The sequence below is a fragment of the Pocillopora verrucosa genome, chromosome 10 (assembly GCF_036669915.1).
Source record: "Pocillopora verrucosa isolate sample1 chromosome 10, ASM3666991v2, whole genome shotgun sequence".
NCBI classification, from domain to species: domain Eukaryota; kingdom Metazoa; phylum Cnidaria; class Anthozoa; order Scleractinia; family Pocilloporidae; genus Pocillopora; species Pocillopora verrucosa.
In genome coordinates, this window is record NC_089321.1 from 14,532,515 (window position 1) to 14,555,893 (window position 23,379).

Genomic DNA, 23,379 nt, shown 5'->3' on the forward strand with positions numbered 1-23,379 from the left:
TTCTGGTCTGTCTTGTGTCAATTCTGGTGAGAACCATACCCGGCTTTGGCGGGAGGAACACTTCCGTCTGATTCTCTTTCAACTAGTCATAGAAGTCGCACAGACAATAGCTAAACGCAAGAGACAAATCATTCGACTGTTTTGGGCGAAAATAATTTGTTCACTGCGATTTGAAAATGACACTATTTATATTCCATTTTCCTAGAAAAATTCGAGGACAATTTCGAACAATAAGGTAGCTTTTTAAAATATAAAAACGCGGTATGTGGTAAACTTGCACGTTTAGCTTTGAAGGCCTAGGAGGAATCGAAAACTCTGACGATTTCCGGAGCAACCAACCTCAAATACTTCATTCCACAATTTTGACTGTTATTTCTCAGATTTAGCGTATCAAAACTGGTTAATGTTTGCCTGACGTTTTCCTTCTCATAAGAGATTTTGAGAAAGGATTTAAATTAAAAGATACACAGAAAAATTCAAATGATAGCGACCCAAGGTAGAGATCAATAATGAAGTATCTCCAAAAGAAAAAGAAGACCACATTACAAGAAAAGATGAGCGATTCATTTTGATATTCATTTTAATAACACAGATGTATCAAAAAAATGGTAAAAACCATTCTTAATCAAAACGATGTCAGAAATATGATACAATTGATACCGAGGTGATGAGTTTAAAAAATACACTAAGAAATTGCTTCGGTTCTGTTCAAGATAATTTTAAATATCTGTACATTACATACCTTAACCCGATGCAAAGCACAAAACAAAAATATCAAATGAAACTGGCCTGGAATGGGCAATTTTGATAGCCATTACAACTTAAACAAAACAAGCATTTAAAAGCTGACACAGTGAAGCAATTCTCAATTGAATGTGTAAAGTAATCAGTTCGAATGGAGATTCTTTTCAGGAAAATCTGGACTTATACCCCATTCACACCAGCAAAGCGCGTTTAGTCAGCCTCCAAAGGAGACGACTGTGAAACTGAAATTGCCATAGTTTTCAATGTGCTAAATTTGAAGGCAACAAAGATCGGTTTAGGCAGCTTTTATGGAAAAAAAAAAAACAACAACAACAACTAAAAGCCATGTTTAACATTACAGCTACAAAATAGGTTTAGGCTTTGGCGTGAATGGGCATTAAAGTTTGGACTGGATAGGGATCTCCCTTCGTGCATAAATACTGCATATTATTTCATCCTTACTTATTAAATGCCATCTTTCAAATCTTTTGCAACGATTTTCATGGCTTGAATTCGATTGAGCTGCACATGCTGCATATGTGAGACTTGAGAGTAAAGAAAAAAAAGACGTTTTCCAGAAGGTAAAAAAGGGTTTTACAAGAGAGCGAACAATTTCGTTGAACTCGCTATAGACTTCTGTGTGAATCACTAAACGAATTTATGTAATAAAGTCTAAGGTCTCACGTCTGTAGCTCCATCCAAACTACGACTGGCAAATTTCATAACGGCTTTTTCTCGCTGAATATACAGTACTTATTGTAATACCTAAGAAAAAAATGGAAACGGAAATGGCGGTAAATTCAAGACGTATCACGCTGCTTCTCGCCATCAGGATACGTCACCTTTGGTAAGAAACCTTTGTGCGATACTGTAAATTGCTGTTGAAGCGATATTATATTTGACAAATACCTTGTTCTTGTGGCTGCAAGGGACAGCTGTAATTTGAAAACGGAATTGGAAAAAGCACGGTAACAATTTCCTTCACCCGTGAAATTTGTACCTCCCAATCAGGGCTGAACTCTTTCAGACAAATTGAAATATAAAATGTTTGTTCCTAGAATTATAATAAAAATACGCCGATGAGTTGTCTCCGTCACACCGTAGCACTGCTTGAGGGCGTCACAAAATCTAATAAGTCGTCGTCTGAGTGGTCGTCTGTCTCCTCCAGACGCTCCGAGGTTGCCCTCGGAGATCCCAAGTTGGGTATCATGGCTGCCAGGATAAGGGCCAAGCAGTCGGCTACTTGTGTGTTGGGTGCACAAGCGAGGGCAGGATTATGTCCGTCCTCATCTTCGGCTAGTAAATTCGCCCCTCTTGTTATGAGCTCCTGTACAACAGGAACTAAGCCATTTCTTGCGGATAAGTGTAAGGGTCTGTGAGAACATGACAAAAAAAATTGTTTCGTGGACGAGTTTCAGATTTTAGATACTGTTTTAGCCAAGCTCAAGGAAAGAAGGAAAGAGGTTGCAAAGTTTACATCAAAGCTTTAAAAACAGTGCTCCACAGATAAGAACTGGTAGAGATTTCACACGAGTCCTGCGTCCTACATTCATAGACGGCATGAGAGACTAGAGATAAAGCCTATAAAGTTAGAGACACGAGAGACAGGACATATGAAAAGGGTAAAACTGAAGGGACAGGGAACACACGATGGTAAAAGAGGGACAGCGGATGAAGGAGACGAGCCAAGAGATAGGGAAACTGGATGAGAAATGCAGGATGAGGGAAGAGACACGGGACACAGATAAGGAGAAGTGTGATTTACAAATTCACTCAGGATATGATGTCCACCTCACAACATTTTGAAGAATGGATTTAACCCACTTATAACTTCAAACACACAAAGGGGTATTGGCACACAATAGGTAATTATTGAGGACTTTGAAGAGTGCCTTTACAAGTATTATAACAATATCAATATCATAGAGTTTTTGTGTGAGCGGGTTACAAGTCACACTTACATCTTCGTATTACGGTTAATACTTACGTTTGGAGAGCAGAGTTAGCGAGGCTGAGATGCAAGTCCTCCATTTTGTCCAGAATCAATAAAGCGCAAGCAGTGTTGCCCTACAGAACAGAAACAAATAAAAAATAAATATAAAAAAAACAAGATGAAAAAAAGAGAAAAAGCCAACAAACGAACAGATACGAACAAACATAGTAAATAAAAAGTAAAAAGATAAATGACTGAGAAGTAAGTGGAGAAAGACAGGATAAATATGCAAACACTCAAAACAGCAGAAGCTATCGAGATTAAATGTTACTAATTTTTTTTTTATCACTATGGGAGTATGAAAAATATTACGTGAGAGCAAGCGTCTTTTGGTAAAGATCATGAAAAGAGTCTTGCGCACTCATATGAACTCAAGCGGTGGAGACGAATCGCCAAAAGTTTCCACCTAATTTGTAGAAGGAACCGGGAAGGAAGGCGAGGGATAGCAAAACACAACACAATTACGATTAACCTTTCAATCCCTTAGAGTAACTGGCTTCTGATTTCCCCTTACAATATCAACCTTGAATCAAATATAAAGGTCACTGATCACCAATATCAGAAGCTTCTGATTTTCAAACAAATTCTCCTTGTCAGTACCATAGCAAATGTAGAGAGAGCAGTGTGGAAATTATAAATACTATTGTAAGGGTACAAAAGGGTTTAAACAATTGAAATCTCACCTGACGGCACGACACATGCAACGCTGTGTTTTTACTTTGATCAACTATATTAACGTCTGCTCCACCGTCCCCTACTAGGTATTCTGTATCAGAAAAAAAAAACAAGTTGTAAAACGTCTGCTGAGAAGCACCACCTTACGACTAGCAAACAAACAAATGAACCTAAAGTTGCCGGTCAAATGCCCACTTTTTTTTTTTTTAAAGGAATTACAATTTTTTTACTTGTTGATTCTGTAACTGGTTGAACCCGGGGGTAACATGTGAAAGTGCAGCCTGGTCGTTCGGTTGAGTGTAGTCCTGAGAAGGACTGTTGTCAGTAGAGGATGGTAATATCCACCCATCAACAAACCGGGGCCTTGGGCCCGTTTCTCTTAAGTCCCGGTAAATGAACGGGCCCGAACCATATTTTAAAATCAAAATTTAAACAATAGAGAAGCAGTTTCTGGCACCTTAACCAGTCCAATTGGATTTTTAAGATGATAGTTTTTATATACCGTTTTCAAAACCTTTAAAACCCCCATCTGGAATGAAAATTAGAACAGCTTTACAGGCCCGTTAAGTTACTGCGACCTTCGAGAAACATTCATTTAGTAAAACTCTACTTAATGCTTATTCTTCTTGGAAAGCAAGATAACAAGCTGATTAGTCTACTTAGCTCTTTCGCTTAAACGTTACAGCAAAACAAGGATGAAAATCAGCACTCATCCAAAAATAACCGCCCATACAACCACACCAAGGATACGCCCATATTTCTATCATGTTCCATGAACCAATCAATGAGAGCCATTTTAAACAATAGACAAAAGGAACAGGGATAAGACAAAAACAACCTCGCAGTGTTCTCCCTCACTTTGAGCTCGACAGGTAAAAGAAATTTTCAAACCAGTGAAGCAATCCCTTTAACCTGTCAATTTTCTAGAGTTCAAAGTCATTTTAGACGGTAGTAAGAAGTACTACCGTTGGTAAATTTTATAGGTTACCGCCCGAAATGGAGAACACTGCTTCGGCATTTGGAAAGACAACACGACACTCACCGACTGAACCAGCATGACCATTGTCAGCGGCCATTACGAGAGGTGTTCTTCCGCTTTGATCCACTGAATCTACGTTCCCTCCCCTTGCTAGCAGAAGCTGCAGGCAGTCTACTTGGTCGTTAAAAGCCGCAGCATGAACAGGAGTTCTGGAATTGACAATCAGTGATATGGACATTAGAGAGATTTTCAATTGAACGTCGAAAGTCATCCGGAATTGCTTAATTTTTGTTTTACTTCGCTCTGATTGGTCTGAAAAATTCGCGCCACTCATTAAACCAATCAAATGCAAAACCAAAACCAATCACGACTCGGTCGCCCGCGTTGTACCGCGCTTTTTGCAGTTGCGTCGGTTCAACCGATTTTCCTTTCTTCTCATTGGCCGTTGTCAGTGCTTTGGTCTTGGTTTTACGGCACTCCATCGAAAAGCGCTCTAAAAGCAGTCAACACGCCAGCAATAAAAGAGTATTTTTAATATGATTAACTCTTTCAAAAGATATCAACACACAAATGAAGCAATCAACAAATGGTTAAAAAAAATATTTAAAAATTTATTGGCACGGAGTGGATTTCGATTGGGTTTCGTTAACACAAAATCAGAGTTATCACCGAGGTCATTAAGAAGAAAGATTAGTCTCGAAAAGAGCCAACTAAAGGAGAACGCGGGAAAACACAGGTAGAAGAATCACGATTTATTTTCATTTTTGCATCTGATTGGTTGAACGTAAAGCGAGCCAATGCAGTCCCGGACTTCTTTCGCTAACCATTTAAAAGTCACCCTTACTATGCAAATAAACTAGCACACAACTATGACTGTCACAGAACTGACAAGCATTGAAAGGAATTGACGATTCCATCAAACGTTTTGTCTGTTCTTATATTGCTGTTGCATGATAATAACGAGATGAACTGTACTAGGAACAATAACACCTCCTGCCTACCATGCAGTTGCCAACATTACGCTTTCATTTGCTTCCAGCTCCTTTCAGCGGTTTTCTAGACCCTTTGAATGTACAAGTCTTTAAAAAGACTCTTAAATTGCTACTCAAGATTCACCCACATTCATGCAACTCTGGAAGGTCACATGATCTAAATGTGTCACTGTAGAGTGAATACAATGGGATCTCACGTAAATAAAAAAGGATCGCACACCAGCCAGAAGCCCATACCGCCAAACTTATCCCAGGATGCACGCCTCACTTGACTACATGTAATACTATTCCAGTCAATTTGATGCGAATAACCGCTGGTTACCTCCACCCCCCTCCCTTCTATTCCCGACGTTGTCGGACCCGACAATTCGCTAGTAGGATCTATACCTCGGGACTCAGTCGTTACAAGGGAAGATAACGTGTTAACAAAACGGACTGCGGTATCCACCGGCTAGAGAATTACACGGTGGATAGCGAAGTCGACCCTTCCAAAAACTGGGGCCAGGCGCTGAGAGAAACAGAGAGAAATGAAAGAGCCACATGTAGGAGTTAAAAAAATAAAATCTGCACTAACACCCTCTGTATCTTGGTAAATATTTGCCGCATGCAGTGTACTCATAACCTCAAAGACGCTTTTGACTTACCTGTCTTTTTTATCGCACAAGTTAACTATCTCGTCGCCCAATGTGTCAAGTAACATTTCTGCACATGATTCATAATCATTTACACTGCAAGAGAAGAGCAGTATTACACATCGCTATCTGGGCGACTCAAGCACGCGGGAAAATGGTGAGAGTGACAGACATTTCGAGATTTCTTTTTTAATATCTTTTCCGGTCAAAAAACACACATCCAAGCCAATCGTAACTCATTCCAATTGTTCACAACTGGTAACAAATGCACTTTTGAGGTCCCTCTATGATCCTTTTTACAACTAGGATCCAAATAGTAATTCTCCCTACCAACTGCAATACATTTTACTTGTAAATCAAACACGAGAAAATGTGTTTGTGAGTGTTTGGTTTTTAATCAACGAACACCTATACCTGATAAGCTTGTCAGTTCTAATAACCTGTTTGCAAGATATCACACTGGAATCGCAAGAAGTCACATAAAAAGGACTCATAGGACTTTTGCATTGCAGAGATAGAAATTAAATGCTTTCTGGACCATTATTCTCCGTTAAAGAAAACGTGCAAGTGTTAACCCTTTCACTCCACGATCTCATTGGTAATTCCCCTTACTCTCTGACAAACAATTCTTGCGATGTTAATTCAGAGAATTTTGTATTGGATCAACTAGTACTCCTCAAATGATATTTTCTATATTCTCATCACTTGTCTTCTTGATATTGTATTGATATTGTTAGGAGAAGTTCTGTCTTGATCACTCATGGGAGTTAATGGGTTCATGCAGCTTAAGGGCCCCACTGAGGTCAAACACTGAATACTTACACCGCACAGTGCAATGGCGTAAACTGGTTCCCATCAAATACTCTCGAATGGTCACCCTGTGAATTTCAAAAAGACACCAGCTGAGATTTATCCAAATGAACCTTTGCATACGTCAAAGTTGGCAGACGTCAAAAAAGGGGTCTTCCCTAGTTGCTGTTATTTCACATGAGTAGAAGCTAGAAATATTCTGTAAGCACAATTCGCTTTGAGGAGGAAAGAATTCTGGTCATCAATACAACAAATGCGAAGCAATGATACAAGAATACTACAATAAGACAAAACAGAATACTCTTCTTACCTCTAACAATAAATCCACACATGTATCATGACCTGGAAAGTAAAGAAAAACTCATTAGAGGCTATCATAAATGAAAATCATGTTTAACCGAACGCATCAACTTCAAACATGAGGCTCCACTGATACACGATGAAGTTCACGTTGTTTCCAAATATTTAGGACTCTACCAAAATGGTGCAATATACTTGGGTTCGAGATATTTACGATATAATCAGAGAGATGACCTAAGGTAAATCCACCAGAAGGGACGCTAGTTTTTAGCAAGATATTTTGACATGATCTTTAAAGATTAAGTGCAGTTCACGTCAGCGTAGAAAGAGAGAGCTCAAATAATTCTTGCCTTGAGAGAGTCCCAGTTGACGATTTAGCACTACTATCAATATTATCAAACTATTACAATACTATGAAATGAGCCACAAAAATTCACGCTGAGAGCGGGGAAAATGTTATCACGTTCGTTCTTTTCCCCTCGCTAACTAACTAATTAGATCACAAACAGCATATACTAAATAAATAATATTTTGACCGGTAAATGGGACAACTAATAAGGAATTCATCATGACAGCTTAACTACAAGTGAGGATATTGCACTTGGGCGCAGTACCTCCGAAGCCAAACGACGCTCGCACTTCAGATAAAAACGCAAGGATGGCGAGAGACACCCGCGTACTCGAATCATTTTTCACGATGGCGGATGATTCTTCTTGTCTCGGGCATAAATCTTGGTCGCACGGTCATGATATCGTAACTGACCGACACACGAAGAACTTGAACATAATCTAGTAATACTTCGGTAGCTCTTACACGACTCTTTTTAGATGATAACGAGATGAATTATTCCTAAACATACCGTAATTATTCGCCTATAAGCCGATCTCGGCTATAAGCCGAGACCCTAAACTTTTTCATGTCAGCAGCTGTTGCATTGAAATAAAAAATAAACACAAAACATTCGGCTATAAGCCGAGACCTAATAATTGCAAAGTACTCCACGCGTGTCGTTAACTGAGATGAATTAACATAAACCGAAAACAAAAGGAGCTTCCCTCTCGGAAAACATGCAACCAAAAAGTAGGAGTCAAGGTAAGTCTTTCGTCTCTTTAAAACAATGAAAAGCTTCGATCAGCTGATATCTGTCAGATCGTGTTGCAATGTTTACACAAACCGTGGGAATGACCGCTTCTGATTGACCAGTTTTTCATGTTGTCAAATTTCGAATCTTGTTAAGCACCCGTAGATTTTTTTTGGCGAAAATACTCGGCTATAAGCCGAACCCCCTACCTTGGCGAGAATTTACCTTTTCTCAGTTTAATTTGTTGGAAAAATCGCTCGGCTTATAGGCGAATAAATACGGTATGCACGATCTGCCTACAAACAGTTCACAAGTTACTCCAAGAATTTGAGAACTAGCAACATTTGTCTTAACTCAGTTCTAAATATTCTGAATACGTACCGTTAAAACAAGCCCAGTGAAGAGGTGTATAACCGTGATTATCCATGTGTACACCACTACCTGCAACCTGCAGAAGACCATTTAGAATACCAACGTGACCACAAGCTGCTGCGAAGTGAAGAGGTGTGCGGCCGTTGCAATCTCTGACAAAATAAAGAAAAATCCGATATCCTGTTAGAAGGCGAAAACCATATGTTACAGCCGCAAAACGTCCACTGAGGCCTCAGTAGTAGTTAAGCTGAGTCAATATCAAGTTAGCGGTCGAGGAAAGCTGTTAGGCTTCGTGTAGTCAAAGGCGATGAGCTATAATACGATTCAATATTCAAACAGAGCACTACACTCACCTACAAAGTGCATCTGCTTCTCTGCGTAAAAGAGATTCAGCGCACTCATCATGACCATTAGCGGCCTTCAGCGTGGAAAGAAAATTAAATATTAGTAGCAAAATAGAGCACTTTTCGATTGCTTGTCGTAAAACCAAACCCAAATTAATCACAAGGGCCAGACAGAAGCAAGAAAACTATCTTTAAGAAAGCTCAAAGTAAAAACCAATCAAAATGCCTATAGCGCGGGAAAACGCGACCGACCAAGTCGTGATTGGTTTCAGTTTTGCTTCTGATTGGTTGAGGAAGTGTCACGAGGTTTCCGCACCAATCACAGAGTGAAGTTAACCAAAAACAAAGCAATTCCGGAATACTTTCGACACTCAATTGTAAAATCGCTCTATCGTAGTTTGAGGCATTCGGGGCGCAATCTTTCCCCGTACCACCAGCATCTGGGACAAAGAGGTAAACAGAAGGTCAGATGCCCTATGTCAGGATGAAAAGCTTTTTCAGGTTTTGAGCTTTTTCAGCTCAATAAAAGCGATAAAATTGTTATAAATGATTTCCCCAAGTTTTTGTCATCTACATGTTTATCACGGATTGACCATCCTAATACTTCCTGCGCTGATATTTCAACCTTATTATTTCTCAATCCGTTTTTAACTTTTCCGTCCTTCAGATTTATTTTTTCATTCACTGATTTTTTTGTCGCCCCCATCAATCCACCAATATCGTGAGGTTTCGTTTCATTTAATTACAATTCGCTATAACCCTTATAATCTATCCTTCCCAGCCCACATCAGTATGCATATTCTCCATACTGTTCTCTATACATCTCCTCAGGTGCTAACAAGGGGAATTTGTGAAACAATCAATAGATTCTTTGGTCGATGATCAATTCCTTTATTCTTGTGATCTCAACAGTTGATTCAGGGCTGACATTGTAAGGAGAAATTAAGATGCTTATCACTCTTAGGGTCAAAGGGTTAAAAATATAGTGCGTATGTGGCAAAATTTGTAAAATAAGGAAAAATTACGCAACATGACGGCGGCTACTTACAACTCTGTGAAGAGCACTACGTTGATTTACATCCAAAGCTAAAAGATTGGCTCCTTCACCGAGCAAAAGATTTGCACAATCCACAAAACCATTCCCCACAGCAGCCATTAAGGGTGTTCTGCAGAGACACCAGGACAGAAAACTGTTACACTAAAAGTAACAACCTAACAAGATTTGACGTATCAAAAAAATAATTGACAGATGAAGGATCATGGAAACCCTAGTCATAATTCACTCTAACTTTCATTTTACTATGAAAGAGAGTTTTCCATTAGCAAATAAGGTTTCAGTCAGAAGCAAGTTACAATTATACTCGTCTTCAAGTACTATTGGCTATGCACCATGCCTAACTTTGACGAAAACGCGACGGACAATACTTTCAGGCAAGGAACAAGATAGAATAACACAACGGGCAGACATACATGTAAGGTGAGAACAAACCTTAAATCTGCATCAGCGCAATCTAAAGCATTCTCTGGGTTACTGTATTGGAGTAGAAGTCTCAAGCAATCGGTATGTCCATTGTAAGCTGTAAACAACGAGACAAATGATGTATTAATTACGACGTAACAACTGATAGTTTTTGCCTGACCTGCGTCACTTTTTGCCAGAGAGAGTTTCTCGGTGAAGGAAGTTTCAACTTGGAACTGAAGAATTTTAAGTTCCACTACCTCACTATTTTGATACAAATTTTTGAGGATGATGTAGATTACTGAATGGTGCCTTACTTGTTACTTTTTATCCTGTAATCTTCGAACAAAATTATGTTACCCATAGGATGCGACGTTTATTGATAATTTTGACGCAATCAGCGCATGGCTTTCATTCGAGGATGGTGTATATCGGGTAACTACCAAAATAATTGTTATATTTGGGGGAAAAGTCAGGTTTTACCTTTCAGGAGAAATGTTCAAAATTGGTCACGAATTTGCAACTTGGCTCCAAGGGGCCTCCTTGAGTACAAAGCGTGTATCTCCCCCCTTTTTTATTGATACCAGTGAGTTGGCCTATTCACCCTCGATTGACATTTTAGAGTCACCCACTCGGCTCAATTCTCGCGCGGCCAGAGCGCAATCAAAAACTGTTTTTCTCACGGGAGGAGACCCTTAAGACGGAATTTAAACAGCAAAAGTCACCATCAGTTATCCTAAAGGAGGAAAGGGGAGGGTGAAAAGATCAACATGAAAATTACCTGCTGCATGCAGAGGCGTACTCTTTGTTATTTTATCATACACTAATACTTTGGCATTGTGTTCTAAAAGGCATTCTACACATTCGCTGTAAGATAAAAAAGAAATTTCGAAAAATAATTTTAGAAATCACTTATTACACAACAACACATAGAGCAGTTGTCAATTCAGCGTCGAAAGACGCTGAAGACTTATTTAAAGACTTGAACAGGTCTGGCAAACGCGTTAACAGAGCTCTACCTTTCCAAGAATTTCTGATCTCTCGCATTCCTGAAAGAGTACTCAAATAAACTATTTTCATAACATAGAGAATACTTATACATACGCGTGTCCTTGAAAAGAAGAAAGGTAAAGGGGAGTGTGACCTGAAATTAAAAAAAAAACAAAAACAAAACAAAACAAATTGAAGGCCTGGAACCGATATAGTATTTCTTTCATGCTTAAAAGCGTCAGTCTGAGCAATAAATGAGATGATGGAGAGCTTTTCATCTCGCTTTATTACAAAACTAGCCTGTTCCAGGCGTTCAGTTACACGTAGTAACACGGAGCACAATACTACACGGCGCGTCAGTGATGGCAGAGCGAAAACGAGGGAAGTTTGAGGTCAATTCGGGTACATCACGAGACCCGACCCAAGCCTCCCTCTATTTTCACTTCGCCGCTACTGATCGCTACTCCTGGAACAGTCTAATATAAAACCGAGTGAGGGTCTTGCAAAGTCCTTAGAAGTTATTCGCATTGGCTGCCCCTAAAGCGAAAAATTAGTTTGCTCCCCAGTTTCTCCCTCCATGTTCAGTATTTTCGCATATATTCTGCAAGACAGCTTCCGGACAAGCCAATGAGATCATTTCGCAGCTATACGAAAACTTTATTTGCTGATAAGGCTAACAACTGCACATCAGATCAACATAAAATCATAGCTAGTGACAAAGTAGCCTAGCACCAGAACCTTGTTATCAGCTCTGCAGGACGCGCGTTTCTCTGCCTACGGGAAGATTTGAAACAAGTCGGAAAGAGTTTTGCGGGAAGTCTCGCCATCATTATTATTGCTAGACCCTCGTAGACCTCTCGCCAGCTCGCGCCGCTCAAGGCGTCATACTCTCACGCTCGTGCTGAAGCGCTAATAATGAGGCTGGTGACAAGGACTCTGGAGGGTTTAAAAACCCAAGACACAGAAAATAGAAAGTACTACAGCATTACAAAAAAAAAACCAAAAAAAAATACAAACAACATGCACATGTAGGACAAGTACATTCGAGAAGCACCCTACCATTATGATCTCTTATATCAATGTCCAAGAAAGACTCAAGGAGCACCTGAAGAGCCTGGTAATGACCATGGTAGGCCTACATAAGAAAAACATCGGGTTCAAATCCGTTAGTTCTTTCATCTCCTAATCCACATGCTTGAATATATTAAAGGATCATTACAGAGGATTTCAAAAATGAATGAATGACATAGAAAACTTACCACCAAATGAAGTGGGGTGGTTGCTGGGGAACCAGAACTTTTATTAAGAAGATCTGTTGCAGCTACATCTAACAACTGAAACAATACAAAATAGTATTCATCCTTTAAAATGTACACAACTCCGTTAAAAAATGTTGCGTAAAAAATTATATCTTGCTGGTCCGATTTTTGTTAACCACTCGTATGATTACAGACTAAATTGGACTCCACTCGGTCCTTAAAATATTAAAAATAATACGACTAACAATAATATTGAATATGACAATAAAATAACTCATACCATTTCTAGTGTCAGTTTATGTCCTCTGGCAGCAGCGTAGTGTACTGGACTGTAACCTTGTTTGTCTCTTTTACTTGCATTGGCTCCATTTCGTAGTAAGTTTTCCACACACCTAAAAAGGATAAGACAGAACGTAACAAAACTCAGACACAAAAACATGCCGAAGACAGTAGTTCTCATCGTTCGTGTTCATCGATGAATTAAAGGTGTTGCTTACTTGGCCTCCTCATCTGCTGCTGCTGCATAGTGCAGAGGAGTGCAGCCTCTTGTGTCCACTTGATTTACACTGCAGCCCGTAGCTACCAGTGATTTAACACAAAAGTATTGTACATGACCAGCTGCATAGTGAAGGGCAGTTCTGTAAACAACAGAAATTAAATAAATTTAACAATTATCTCTTAAATCTCAGGAGAAGAGAAAAGGAGGGCGAAGGAGAAAAAAACTTCTGGTCATCCACAGCAAGTACAAAACTTGGCAACTCAGTATGACAGCAATGAATCTAAAAGCCAACTTCACAGTAATGAACATTAATTAAGCAGCAGCTTATGACAGCAACTTCACCTGCTTACTTCACCTTTGGTCAAAAGCCTATCCCAACTACATGTACCTGTTATTTTCAACCTTTGGATCAATATCAGTATCTGGGCAACTGCCCACCTACCCCTCCCCTAACCCAATATTAACCTTAAGTTGTTGTAAATTAACTGTTGTTGAGTTAGGGGAGGGGTAGGTGGGCAGTTGCCCAGATACTGATATTGATCCCAACCCCTCAACTCCCATCACCTGGTTGTTAATTCTCGCCTCTAATTGTTATACAATTCCTTTTAAATTAGTAACAACTTTGAGTATTCTCTTAACTTGTTTGCTGAGCAATGTATGGATATTATTGAGAGAAGTAACATGTTTGCACTTTTGGGAGTTGAAGAGTTAAAGAAAAATGAAAGCATGCAGACGAGGCAAACATGCAGTGCAATTGCAACCAATTTGAGAAATACAAGTGCAAGAACATGCCTCAACTTGATTTGATCTTGCTGATTGAGTTTGCATTTCAGCAAGTAAGTTGATTTTTAGTTTTTTGCTTTCATAAGCCATGATACATGTAAATGCTTAAAGTGTGTCAACCCACTGCCATAAAAATTATTTTGGGGATGTGAAAAAGAATCTGGTGAAGATAAATTAAACTTCTGTATTCTTCTGAAACAAGCATTTTGTCAAACAAGGTAACACATTACATGTAAATTTTTTTTGTCTGTATAAACCATTCACAAGCTGCTGGAAACCTTTTTGGGTTTTTTTGTTTTTTTTACATGCAAAAAGGAACAGCCTAATCAAAAGCTTTTGTTGATATCACACTATCCTGTTTCAACAGTACAGTGTAGAACACTGCAAAGTTAAATCTGTGCTAAATGCTACTAAGTGATGGGCAAAGAAACATAAAAAAGAAAAGCATTAATTTACAAAAATAAAAACAATCAACTCATACATAGGGGAGTAATCATACCAACCTGCCTAACTTGTCTAAAGCAGTGTGATTAGTACCATTGTGCAAAAGAAGTCCTAAGCATTCAACATTTCTGTAAACACAAAAAAGAAGACTGAATTATGAATATGCCCTTAAAATACTCATTACCCTAGAGTACACATATGAACATAATTATGAACAAAAGGAAGATAGTGCTGTGCTGAAGGTTTCAGGTCACAGAAATGCAACACGTGTGCATTTTTATTCTGATTTATTTTAATAACTTTTGTATCAATAGATATAACACTGCACTTCTACATTGTAAAGCAGTTTTCTTTTCAGAGTACACCCCATCAGAAGGCCTATAACAATATTCATTAACTCTACACAACAACATTTGTGTGTGACTGACCCACTGCAAGCAGCAGCATGAAGACAAGTGTGATCATTATCATCTCTTGCATTCACATCATTACCTGAAGAAAGCAACAAATTAAACAACTTAAACTCCAAATAGTGCTTTTCTTAAATTTTCAGCAACATTATATGGCAAACAGGTCATGAGCAGGAGAGAGTGATCTTACTACATCACCAAATTCTCTTACATAATTTGTAAGGAAACTGATTGCAATTGGAAGGGGAAATAAAGGGTCCTGAATATCTAAGAGTTCTTGGGCATGGCAGAAACAAAGTTTGCCTCAATGTTTACATTTCTTCTCTCATGAACACAATTCTTTTTTTAAGAACAAAATAGCCTACATATAAGTTTTACAAGAAATTTAATTCTAGCAATTTTAACCTGAATTCTTTTCACTACACATTTAAAACTTACCATATGATATCAGCTTTCTACAACAGTCTGTGAAACCACCTAAGCTTGCCATGTGAAGAGGTAACATTCCAAATGATCCTCGCCTGAAAGAGTTTAAAGATAACTTCCATAAATGCTAATTATGGGTGACACATATGTTTTGGAAAAAGCTAATTCAACCACAAACTCACTCAATCACTAACCTTGTGTGGTTTGCTCCACTGGCCAACAGCACACTTAGTAATAATTCTTGACCATGTAATGCAGTGATATGTAAAGGAGTGTTTCCTCTGATATCTGTTGCATCTACATAGCAACCTTAAACAGGGATGGGAAACAACAAATTTAGTTAATATGGAATCTTTCACAGTTCCTTACCCACATATCACATGTGAACAGTGCACCTCTGCCTTGCCCAAATCTAACAATTCATGTACACATGCACAGATGAAAATAATAATAAAGTGTCCAAAAGTTATTCAATTAACACACATGTTGTTAGAAAATGACAAACACTGGAAAAGATCCATGGTTGATAACAGAACTTAAGAATTTTTAGCTTAACTTTTTTTTCCTTTCTGGACATCAAAGACCTTTTTGAATCCAAGTGTTTAATCACCAAGTTTTCCCAGTGGGGAGAACATGCAAATCCAATGTAATTAACATATGGCCATAAAGTGTATACACATGGAAGTAAAAAGGTACATGTAACAAAGAAATGTCCATATATATACAAATACGTATTACCTTGTTGGAGAAGAGTTTGAGCTCTGGAGCAGCGCCCATAGAGAGCAGCATAATGAAGTGGAGTCCTTCCATTCTTGCACTGTTGTAATTGTTATCAACAAATAATTTCTTTGTTATTTGTTGGTACAGAGTAGAGTATATAAATCTAAACTAATCTTACTATACATAGATAATGATAAATTCAAGAGACATAATTATTATTAACCCTTTAACCCCCTAAGAGTGACCAGCTTCTAATTTCTCCTAACAATAATCACTCCTGAATCAAAAATTAAGGTCACAAGAATCAAGGAAACGATCACCAACTTATAAAGCTCTTGATTTTTAAACACATTTCCCCTTGTCAGCACTTCAGGAAATGTATAGAGAACAGTATGGAGAATATGCATACTGATGTTAGGTTGTAAAGGGTTAACAAACATCATAAACTGGTAATAAGATTAATCATTCCTCACCTGTAAGTTAGGACTGGCTCCATCATTCAGGAGCAGTTCAAGACAAACATCACCTTGCCCTGACACTGCTGCATAGTGTAATGGAGTCTGAAATGATAAAAACAAAATCATTTGTGGCAAAGTCAAATATTGCACACATACATTTACAGATACCACCCAAAATAGGCTAAACAAAATCAGAACTTCTGCAGCATGCCTTGGCCAACTGGACCAGGAAGTCACTTGGCAACATCTTTATCAGTGAACTCATCCACAAAGGAATCAAAGTGATGTACAGGATTGAATGAATAAACAGTTATAGGAGTCATTTTGTTTTACATGTATGATCAAGCTCCATGTTACATCCAATTACCTAATTCATTGAAATGGTTAAAGTGTGAAACACCCTGGTGTGAAGTTTAACAACACATACCATGCCTTTCTTGTTAGTGGCATTCACAGAAGCACCATAGCTCATCAGTTCACTTATGACAATGTCTTGTCCATTGAGACACGCAATGTGAAGCGGTGTGTTACCATTCAAGTTTGGGGCATCAACCTGCAAAGTAACAAAGTAAATACCTGAATATGTATTGATCAACTACAAAATGTAGATAAAGTAGTGTTCTTTAAGTAGTCTACTGTTCGTGATTGGTCATTCCATCTTAGATGATTTAGGAGTGTGGCTGCTTCTGGGTAACTTCTGTACTCTTTACAGCTGTAGGCACATAACTCACACCCTTGCTCTTGCCTAAGCTAAAGTCTCTACACAACAGTTTACAAAATGCTCAAATACAAGTGGATAGTCTTTACCAGAAACTTAGTCCTAAATACTTGAAAGTTTTGAGTCTCTAGGTGAAAATTTTTGAGGAAACAATTCAATTGTTGAAAGGAGCATACAATCAATTTGGGAAAAAGTGTGGCTCCCTATACTTCTGCTAGATGCTTTGAATGTGAACAAACTTTTTTTAAGGGTTTCTATTTTCCACAAACTTGAGGCAGGATTTAAAACATGTGTAACACTTCTATTCCCACACAGTAATCAATTTTTTATTTAATGCAAAAAAAACAAACAAACAAACAAACAAACAAACAAAACAGAAAAAAAACCAACAGGATTAATTTCACAAGATATTCTATCAAGAATTTCACCAAATTGAAAGCATGAAAGGGTCTACAAGTACCTTATAAACCATTAACACTGTCAGAAGATGCATATTTAGGATTTTAATGTACATATATCTTGTACAGTATTATATTGCAATCTTCTACCCTAAAGTCTCTACTAATATGAATGTTCTTAGGATCATTAAATTTATCTTTCTTAAGAAACTTACTGATGCTCCATGTCCTAACAGCTGTTTCAGTGTGGTTAACTGTCCCCCAGCTGCTGCAGCATGGAGAGGTGTGTAATGCTATGCAAACAAAAGCAAAAGGAAGTTTTTCTATACAGTTCAAACATTATCTTTTAAATATTCTGTGCATAACCCAAATTGTATTCCCACAAGTAAACTCATTTCAGGCTTCAATCCATGCAATGGCTGTACCCATTACTGAAATCTCACATTAGTTTAAGTAAGATTTCTGGTGAAGCAAGGTCAGAAAAGCGTACAAGTTACAACAGAACCAAATACAAAAAAAGAGCAGAATTTATCCAAGTTATACAACTATGCAACAATTGTTCACAATCAATTTGTCAAACTGGCCATATTGATGGATAGAACATAGAACATAAGGAAGAGGACTGCTTTGTGTTGTGTTGCTTCTAAAAACATTTATGAGGATTTTCCTACCAAAGTGAGAAAGATTCTTGATAACAGAAGAACTCTAAAGAGGCCACGAATGGAGAAATGGCGTAAAGAAAATTATAGCAATAGTTACTTTTGTCCCATTGGAAATTATGAATAGGTGGTCTTGAGATTGACATGTCCTTTGTTCCTCAGAAATCAGGAACAAACATTTTCTCTAGGTCACCCTAAATGTTATCCCACAAATAAACTGTTCTAAAATCTTGTAGCCAACTCTTATTTCTTTAATTAACACACACAAAATATAAAGGTTGTACCTTTTTGTCTTTGCAGTCAATTTCAGCTCCAGATTTAACCAAAACTTCTACACACTCAATGCGTCCTACAAAATCACATACGATATTACTAGCCTTAGCCCAAGAAGAAATAAAATGAAATCCCTAAATACATTTACTTATAAGTTAATGATATTTGCCTATTTTCATTTGGTTTAAAGACAAAGAAACACTTGTTTATCTCTGACCAGACCTGACCAAGAGATTGAACTGCATGTACAAGTACATTGTACATGACTTACCCATGTGTGCAGCCCAATGCAATGGCTTTCTGTCCTTCCTATCACCAGCATTCAAGTGGGCTCCTTTGGTTATCAGAAGTTGTGCCATCTGTAAAACAAGAATTTCCAAGTTTACTCAAGAGTAACCATTTCATGTCACATGCATGTGCACGTACCTGCCTGAGTAAAATCATTTTATCAACAGCTGAGAGTCAGAAGAAACTTCAAGGAAAGTGAATCAAGAATAAATGGATAGATACAGTGTGGTACAAGTACAGGTACAGGTACAGGTGTGTGTAAGAGCATATGTCTGATATACATGTACATGTAATTCAGGATTCACAGACAACATTAAGTAATCCACTGGAGTAAGATCTAAAAACATCAGCTAATTAACCTGTGATGAGAACAAGATTAGAAGGGGGAGCACTAAATGAAGAAGGAGAGTTCCATAGACATAAATATAATTTTAAATTCCAACACATACCCCAACATGGCCGTTGAATGCTGCGTGGTGTAAGCTTGTCCTCCCAGCTCTGTCTGTCACATTCACATTTTGTAGGTGAGGAATAAGAACCTCTACAAGCAAAAATTCAAAACAATTGTAGGAAAAAGATAAAGTTCAGGTTACCAAAACTAGTTATTAACCCTTTAACTCCTGTGAGTGACCAAGTAAGAATTTCTCCTTACTATATCTATACAATATCATCCAGACAACTGATAAGAATAAAGAAAAAATCAATCATGGGATTACTAATTGATCTGAGACCAAATTCTCTAAACTAACATAATTTGAATTATTTGACAGACAGTAAGGAGAATTACTAAAGAGATCTTGGGAGTTAAAGGGTTAAAATACTTGGCTTCTCCAATACTAGAGCCACACTTGCTCCATGAAGACCCTACCAATATTGGTTACATTATGCAATTACCTGCACATCGCACATGATTGTTGCTAGCAGCAACATGCAGAGGAATCCGCCAGTTTCTGTCTCTTGCGTTGACATCCCCTGCACTATTGATCAACGCCCTGACACACTCCTGCAAGTAAAGGGAATATCCTTTAAACTGGAAAAGTCTATCTTTTGAACCAGACAAACTAACAAAAAACATTTGTCTCATCCAACAGGGCAAGAAGATTTCCCAGTCAGCCAAGCATAGATGTATTTTCTCATTAACTGAGCCTGGCAAGCCACTGTTTTTTGCAGTCCCAAAAGAAAAATCAGATTTCGTTTATTTAATCTGCTTTTTAGACATGACCTTGAAGGCAATGTTTCTGCTCAGTGAATCTAGATAGCATAATAGAATGTATAATAAATAAAAAGGTTGTCTGTTTAATTGAAAAATAGCATGTTTAAGTACATTCATATATATATGTGTATGCTACTAACTTTATGCCATAGATACATGTAGCAATTGGAATACTTCATGTACACAGTAATTTTAGTGGTCTTAAAACTCCCACAGTTGATCTCATCAAGGGCAAGGAGAATTTGTTTAACAATCAAGAGCTTCTTCACTTGGTGATCATTTCCTTTATTTCTGTTACCTTAATGTTTGATTCAGGAGTGATACTGTTGGGAGAAATAAGATGCTTATCACTCTTAGGGTGTAAAGGATTAAAGAACATACCACACTTCCAGAGGCACAGGCACGATGGAGAGGGGTCATCCATTTACTGTCTTTAGTGTTTACTCTTGCTCCTGAGGAAAAAAAGGCACCATTTCAATAGAGTGAAATTATTGAGATTTAAAATAAATTTGTCATCAGAGTGATCACTTTTCCCTGTCATACCACACAGCTTTGTGGTACTACAAGGGAACCATGACATGTATAAACATATTTTTCTTTTTCACTGGAAGTTAATACTAAAGAGAGAAGAGTAACCAAAATGTTTAATAATGTTAGATTGGAATTTTCAGTTCTGATGCCAAGATTGATCAAACTAGACCAAATGGTAATATAAGTGTAAATCAAGTTAATTTTCAGAAATCACATGAATAGCAAGGATTTTGAAGCCTAGATCCAAAAGCTGGTATAGAAAATTGATGCTCTAGTCTGAAATAAAGTAACAAAATGGAGATCTGGGTAGCAAGTCCTTCCCTAGAACTCTAGACAGTGACTACAATCCTCCTCTCCCTCCCCCTCTGATCAAAATTGCCCAAATACAATACAGATTAAATAAAATAAAATTTAATAACCAAAGCAGTCTGCTTTTGAGGGACATGTGCTACCTTCAAGCATGAACAAAGTCCCTTCACAATTGAACTGTGATGACTCTTCATGATAAGGTAAAACTGTAATTTAGTGTAGTGATTTGGTGACTAAATCCTACCATGAGCAATAAGAATGCTAATGCAGTCACTCTCTCCACAATATGCTGCAGCATGTAAGGCTGTCCTCTTCTCTTCATCCTAGAGATTAACAAAGCTTGTCAGGAACAACTTAAAATATGTTGAAATGATTGCCAGGTAAAATCTGTGATGTACATGCACAGCACAAGTTGGGAACAACAATTAAACCCAATGCAATGCTTAATATACATGATTTTTTGACTTGCAAATACTTTTGCAAGCATTGAAGGGGCAAGGAAAAATACTGCTGTAACCAAAATGTCTGCTTGCACTATATATGTAAAGCCATAAATAACAAAAGAAAGATTCCATCATCAGTTTAATTTCAAGTCTTTTGGTTTATAGTTCTTGAAACACATGCTACAAAATCAATACAAACACTACTGTTTCAGTGTCTTTCATGACAAACAAAATTTCACTTGAAAGTTCCTTGCATTAATGTCAAGCTTAAAGGACTTAAAGCTTTTATCCTTCAAAGCAGCCACTTTTTTGCTTTCCTTTCCCTCGTATTTTTAAAACTACCCTGTTCTACTGTGTAATGCCATTTCATATTTGCATGTTCTGCAGTTCAAGAAATTACATTAAAATGGTATATAATAGTAAAATAACTACTCAATCTTCATTATCTACCTGCAGTACCAACAGTTTATAAAACAGATCAATAATACAGACTCCAAAATAAAGTCTATTTTTACCCATATTATCAAGGCTAAAAATTAACTCCAGTGCTTGGTGGTCAGTCGGGCCAGTTTCTTTGAATTCTTAGTGGCCCCTCCCAAAATGAAATAGCCCTTGATTTCCTCTACTTAAAAATGAAAAACTTGAATAAATGCCCCGTGGCTTTTAATGGAGCGTTAACTAAAAGGAAAGAACAAGCTCATGAAATCACTGTTAAAACGGCTTGCAATTTCCACTTCAGAACTAAAAATTCACTAAAATGGATGATCTTAGAGTCCAGGCAAAGAAATGAAGAAAAAAGGCAGTCCAATTAAACTAAATATTGGGTTTTATTTTTAACTTTGTACTTCGCATTATTTATATTGCAACTTTTCAAAATTCTGTTGCATAGTCGCACATCAGGCATTCAAACCTTAACTTTTGGTGGCCCTGGTCAGTTTTAACTCACCACTGGCAACCATGCGACAGCCAATTTTTAGCCCTGTATTATGGACTGGTATGCTAGGTCAGGTAAACAGAAAACAACTGGCAACAGCAATTTGTGATTGTGCAAACATTGGTGTCATATTTCTACCACACAACACTAACTACATACAACCCTTCCCTGATAAAAAAAAACAAAAAACATTTATTTAACAGCTTAAACTCACTTCCTCGAAAGGGAGCAACATGCTACAGATAATTTCTAATCTTAAGAGGAAAGTTCTCCACCTAAATTGTTATTTATTTCCTTACTCTACAATCCCTGGTTATGAATAAGAAAGGTTAGGAACCAAAATAAAAGGTAATAACAAAAAGATTGCTCAACCGTGGAAGGAATTTTTACTATCTGAAATTAAAATCTAACATTGACATTTCATAGACATGTACTGATTAGGAACGACGTATCAGTTATTCACATCTAAAACAGCAGTTTATTTGAGAATTCAGCTGACAACAAACTTGAGTTTTATTATTGGTTACACGAATTCTTTAAATATTTGATAAGCTTGCCTTATTCAAGAGAAGGAACTTGATGATGCACATTCAACTGACACTTCTTCGGTGACCCGAAAAATTCGATTATTAAGAGAGTGAGACTGATTTAATCAAATTTACTTACTTGGCGATTTACATCCTCGTTTCGGCTTATCAACGTCCGTAATTCGGTAGCATCACCGTGGAAGCACGCTTGTACGAGGGGAGGCTGACAAATAATTCATAATAAACATAATTTATCGAAAACGCAACGATAACATTTTGCAACATCTTTAGCTACTGTGAGATTGATATTTGTGCTGTGAATTACACGCCAAAAATAGCATAAAGAGTCGATAGTTAGTCTCTTAATTGGAGAATATAATTTTAAAGTGCAATAACTATCTACCTCGTCCAGTAACTGTTGAACTACCATCTAGATCCCATCCAAATTTCGATGCATACAGTTTTGTCGATACAACTTTCAAAATCGTGTCCCGTCCACTTCAAACCCGCAAACCTCCACTGTATTGCCTTAGGTGTCACCTCCCTGAAGACTTGCGAATTCCGACAGCACGAACACCTCTCGAAAATCTATAGGAGTGCATTTGTTATGAAGAATTCAGGCCAAATCTAACGCTAGTTGATGGATCCGGCATGAGCTTCAAGCAATCCGCCATCTTGCTCAACCGCAGCAAAGTACCTGATTGGTTGAGGTTAG

The 23,379-nt window shown here is 37.8% G+C and overlaps 1 protein-coding gene across 1 annotated transcript; it reads right to left on the minus strand.

Annotated features, from left to right (window-relative positions):
- Window positions 1-562: 562 nt before the first annotated feature.
- On the minus strand, window positions 563-23,343 carry LOC131772993 (serine/threonine-protein phosphatase 6 regulatory ankyrin repeat subunit A). The gene is made up of 33 exons (XM_059088955.2): window positions 23,068-23,343; window positions 22,804-22,887; window positions 21,005-21,083; window positions 20,302-20,372; window positions 19,602-19,710; window positions 19,157-19,248; window positions 18,691-18,778; window positions 18,431-18,495; window positions 17,703-17,780; window positions 16,799-16,924; window positions 16,387-16,473; window positions 15,932-16,010; window positions 15,388-15,502; window positions 15,206-15,288; window positions 14,786-14,849; window positions 14,417-14,485; window positions 13,129-13,269; window positions 12,912-13,023; window positions 12,632-12,706; window positions 12,432-12,507; window positions 11,487-11,526; window positions 11,164-11,249; window positions 10,413-10,500; window positions 9,972-10,089; window positions 8,933-8,997; window positions 8,589-8,731; window positions 7,136-7,167; window positions 6,838-6,893; window positions 6,028-6,111; window positions 4,455-4,600; window positions 3,421-3,503; window positions 2,732-2,811; window positions 563-2,117 (listed from the first exon to the last, which is right to left on the minus strand). Exons 1-33 carry the CDS (start codon window positions 23,092-23,094, stop codon window positions 1,838-1,840), a joined length of 3,021 nt encoding a protein of 1,006 aa, XP_058944938.1. The 5' UTR covers window positions 23,095-23,343; the 3' UTR covers window positions 563-1,837.
- Window positions 23,344-23,379: the final 36 nt, after the last annotated feature.

What these genes read in the sequence shown, in the direction of transcription:
- LOC131772993 (XM_059088955.2), bottom strand. Translation starts at nt 23,094, where the DNA reads ATGGTAGTTCAACAGTTACTGGACGAG. An exon ending in TACGCCTCTGCATGCAGCAG is followed by an intron (nt 10,501 to 11,163) that starts GTAATTTTCATG and finishes CGTTGTTTACAG; the next exon opens with CTTACAATGGACATACCGAT. An exon ending in TGCGCTGATGCAGATTTAAG is followed by an intron (nt 10,090 to 10,412) that starts GTTTGTTCTCAC and finishes GTGTCTCTGCAG; the next exon opens with AACACCCTTAATGGCTGCTG.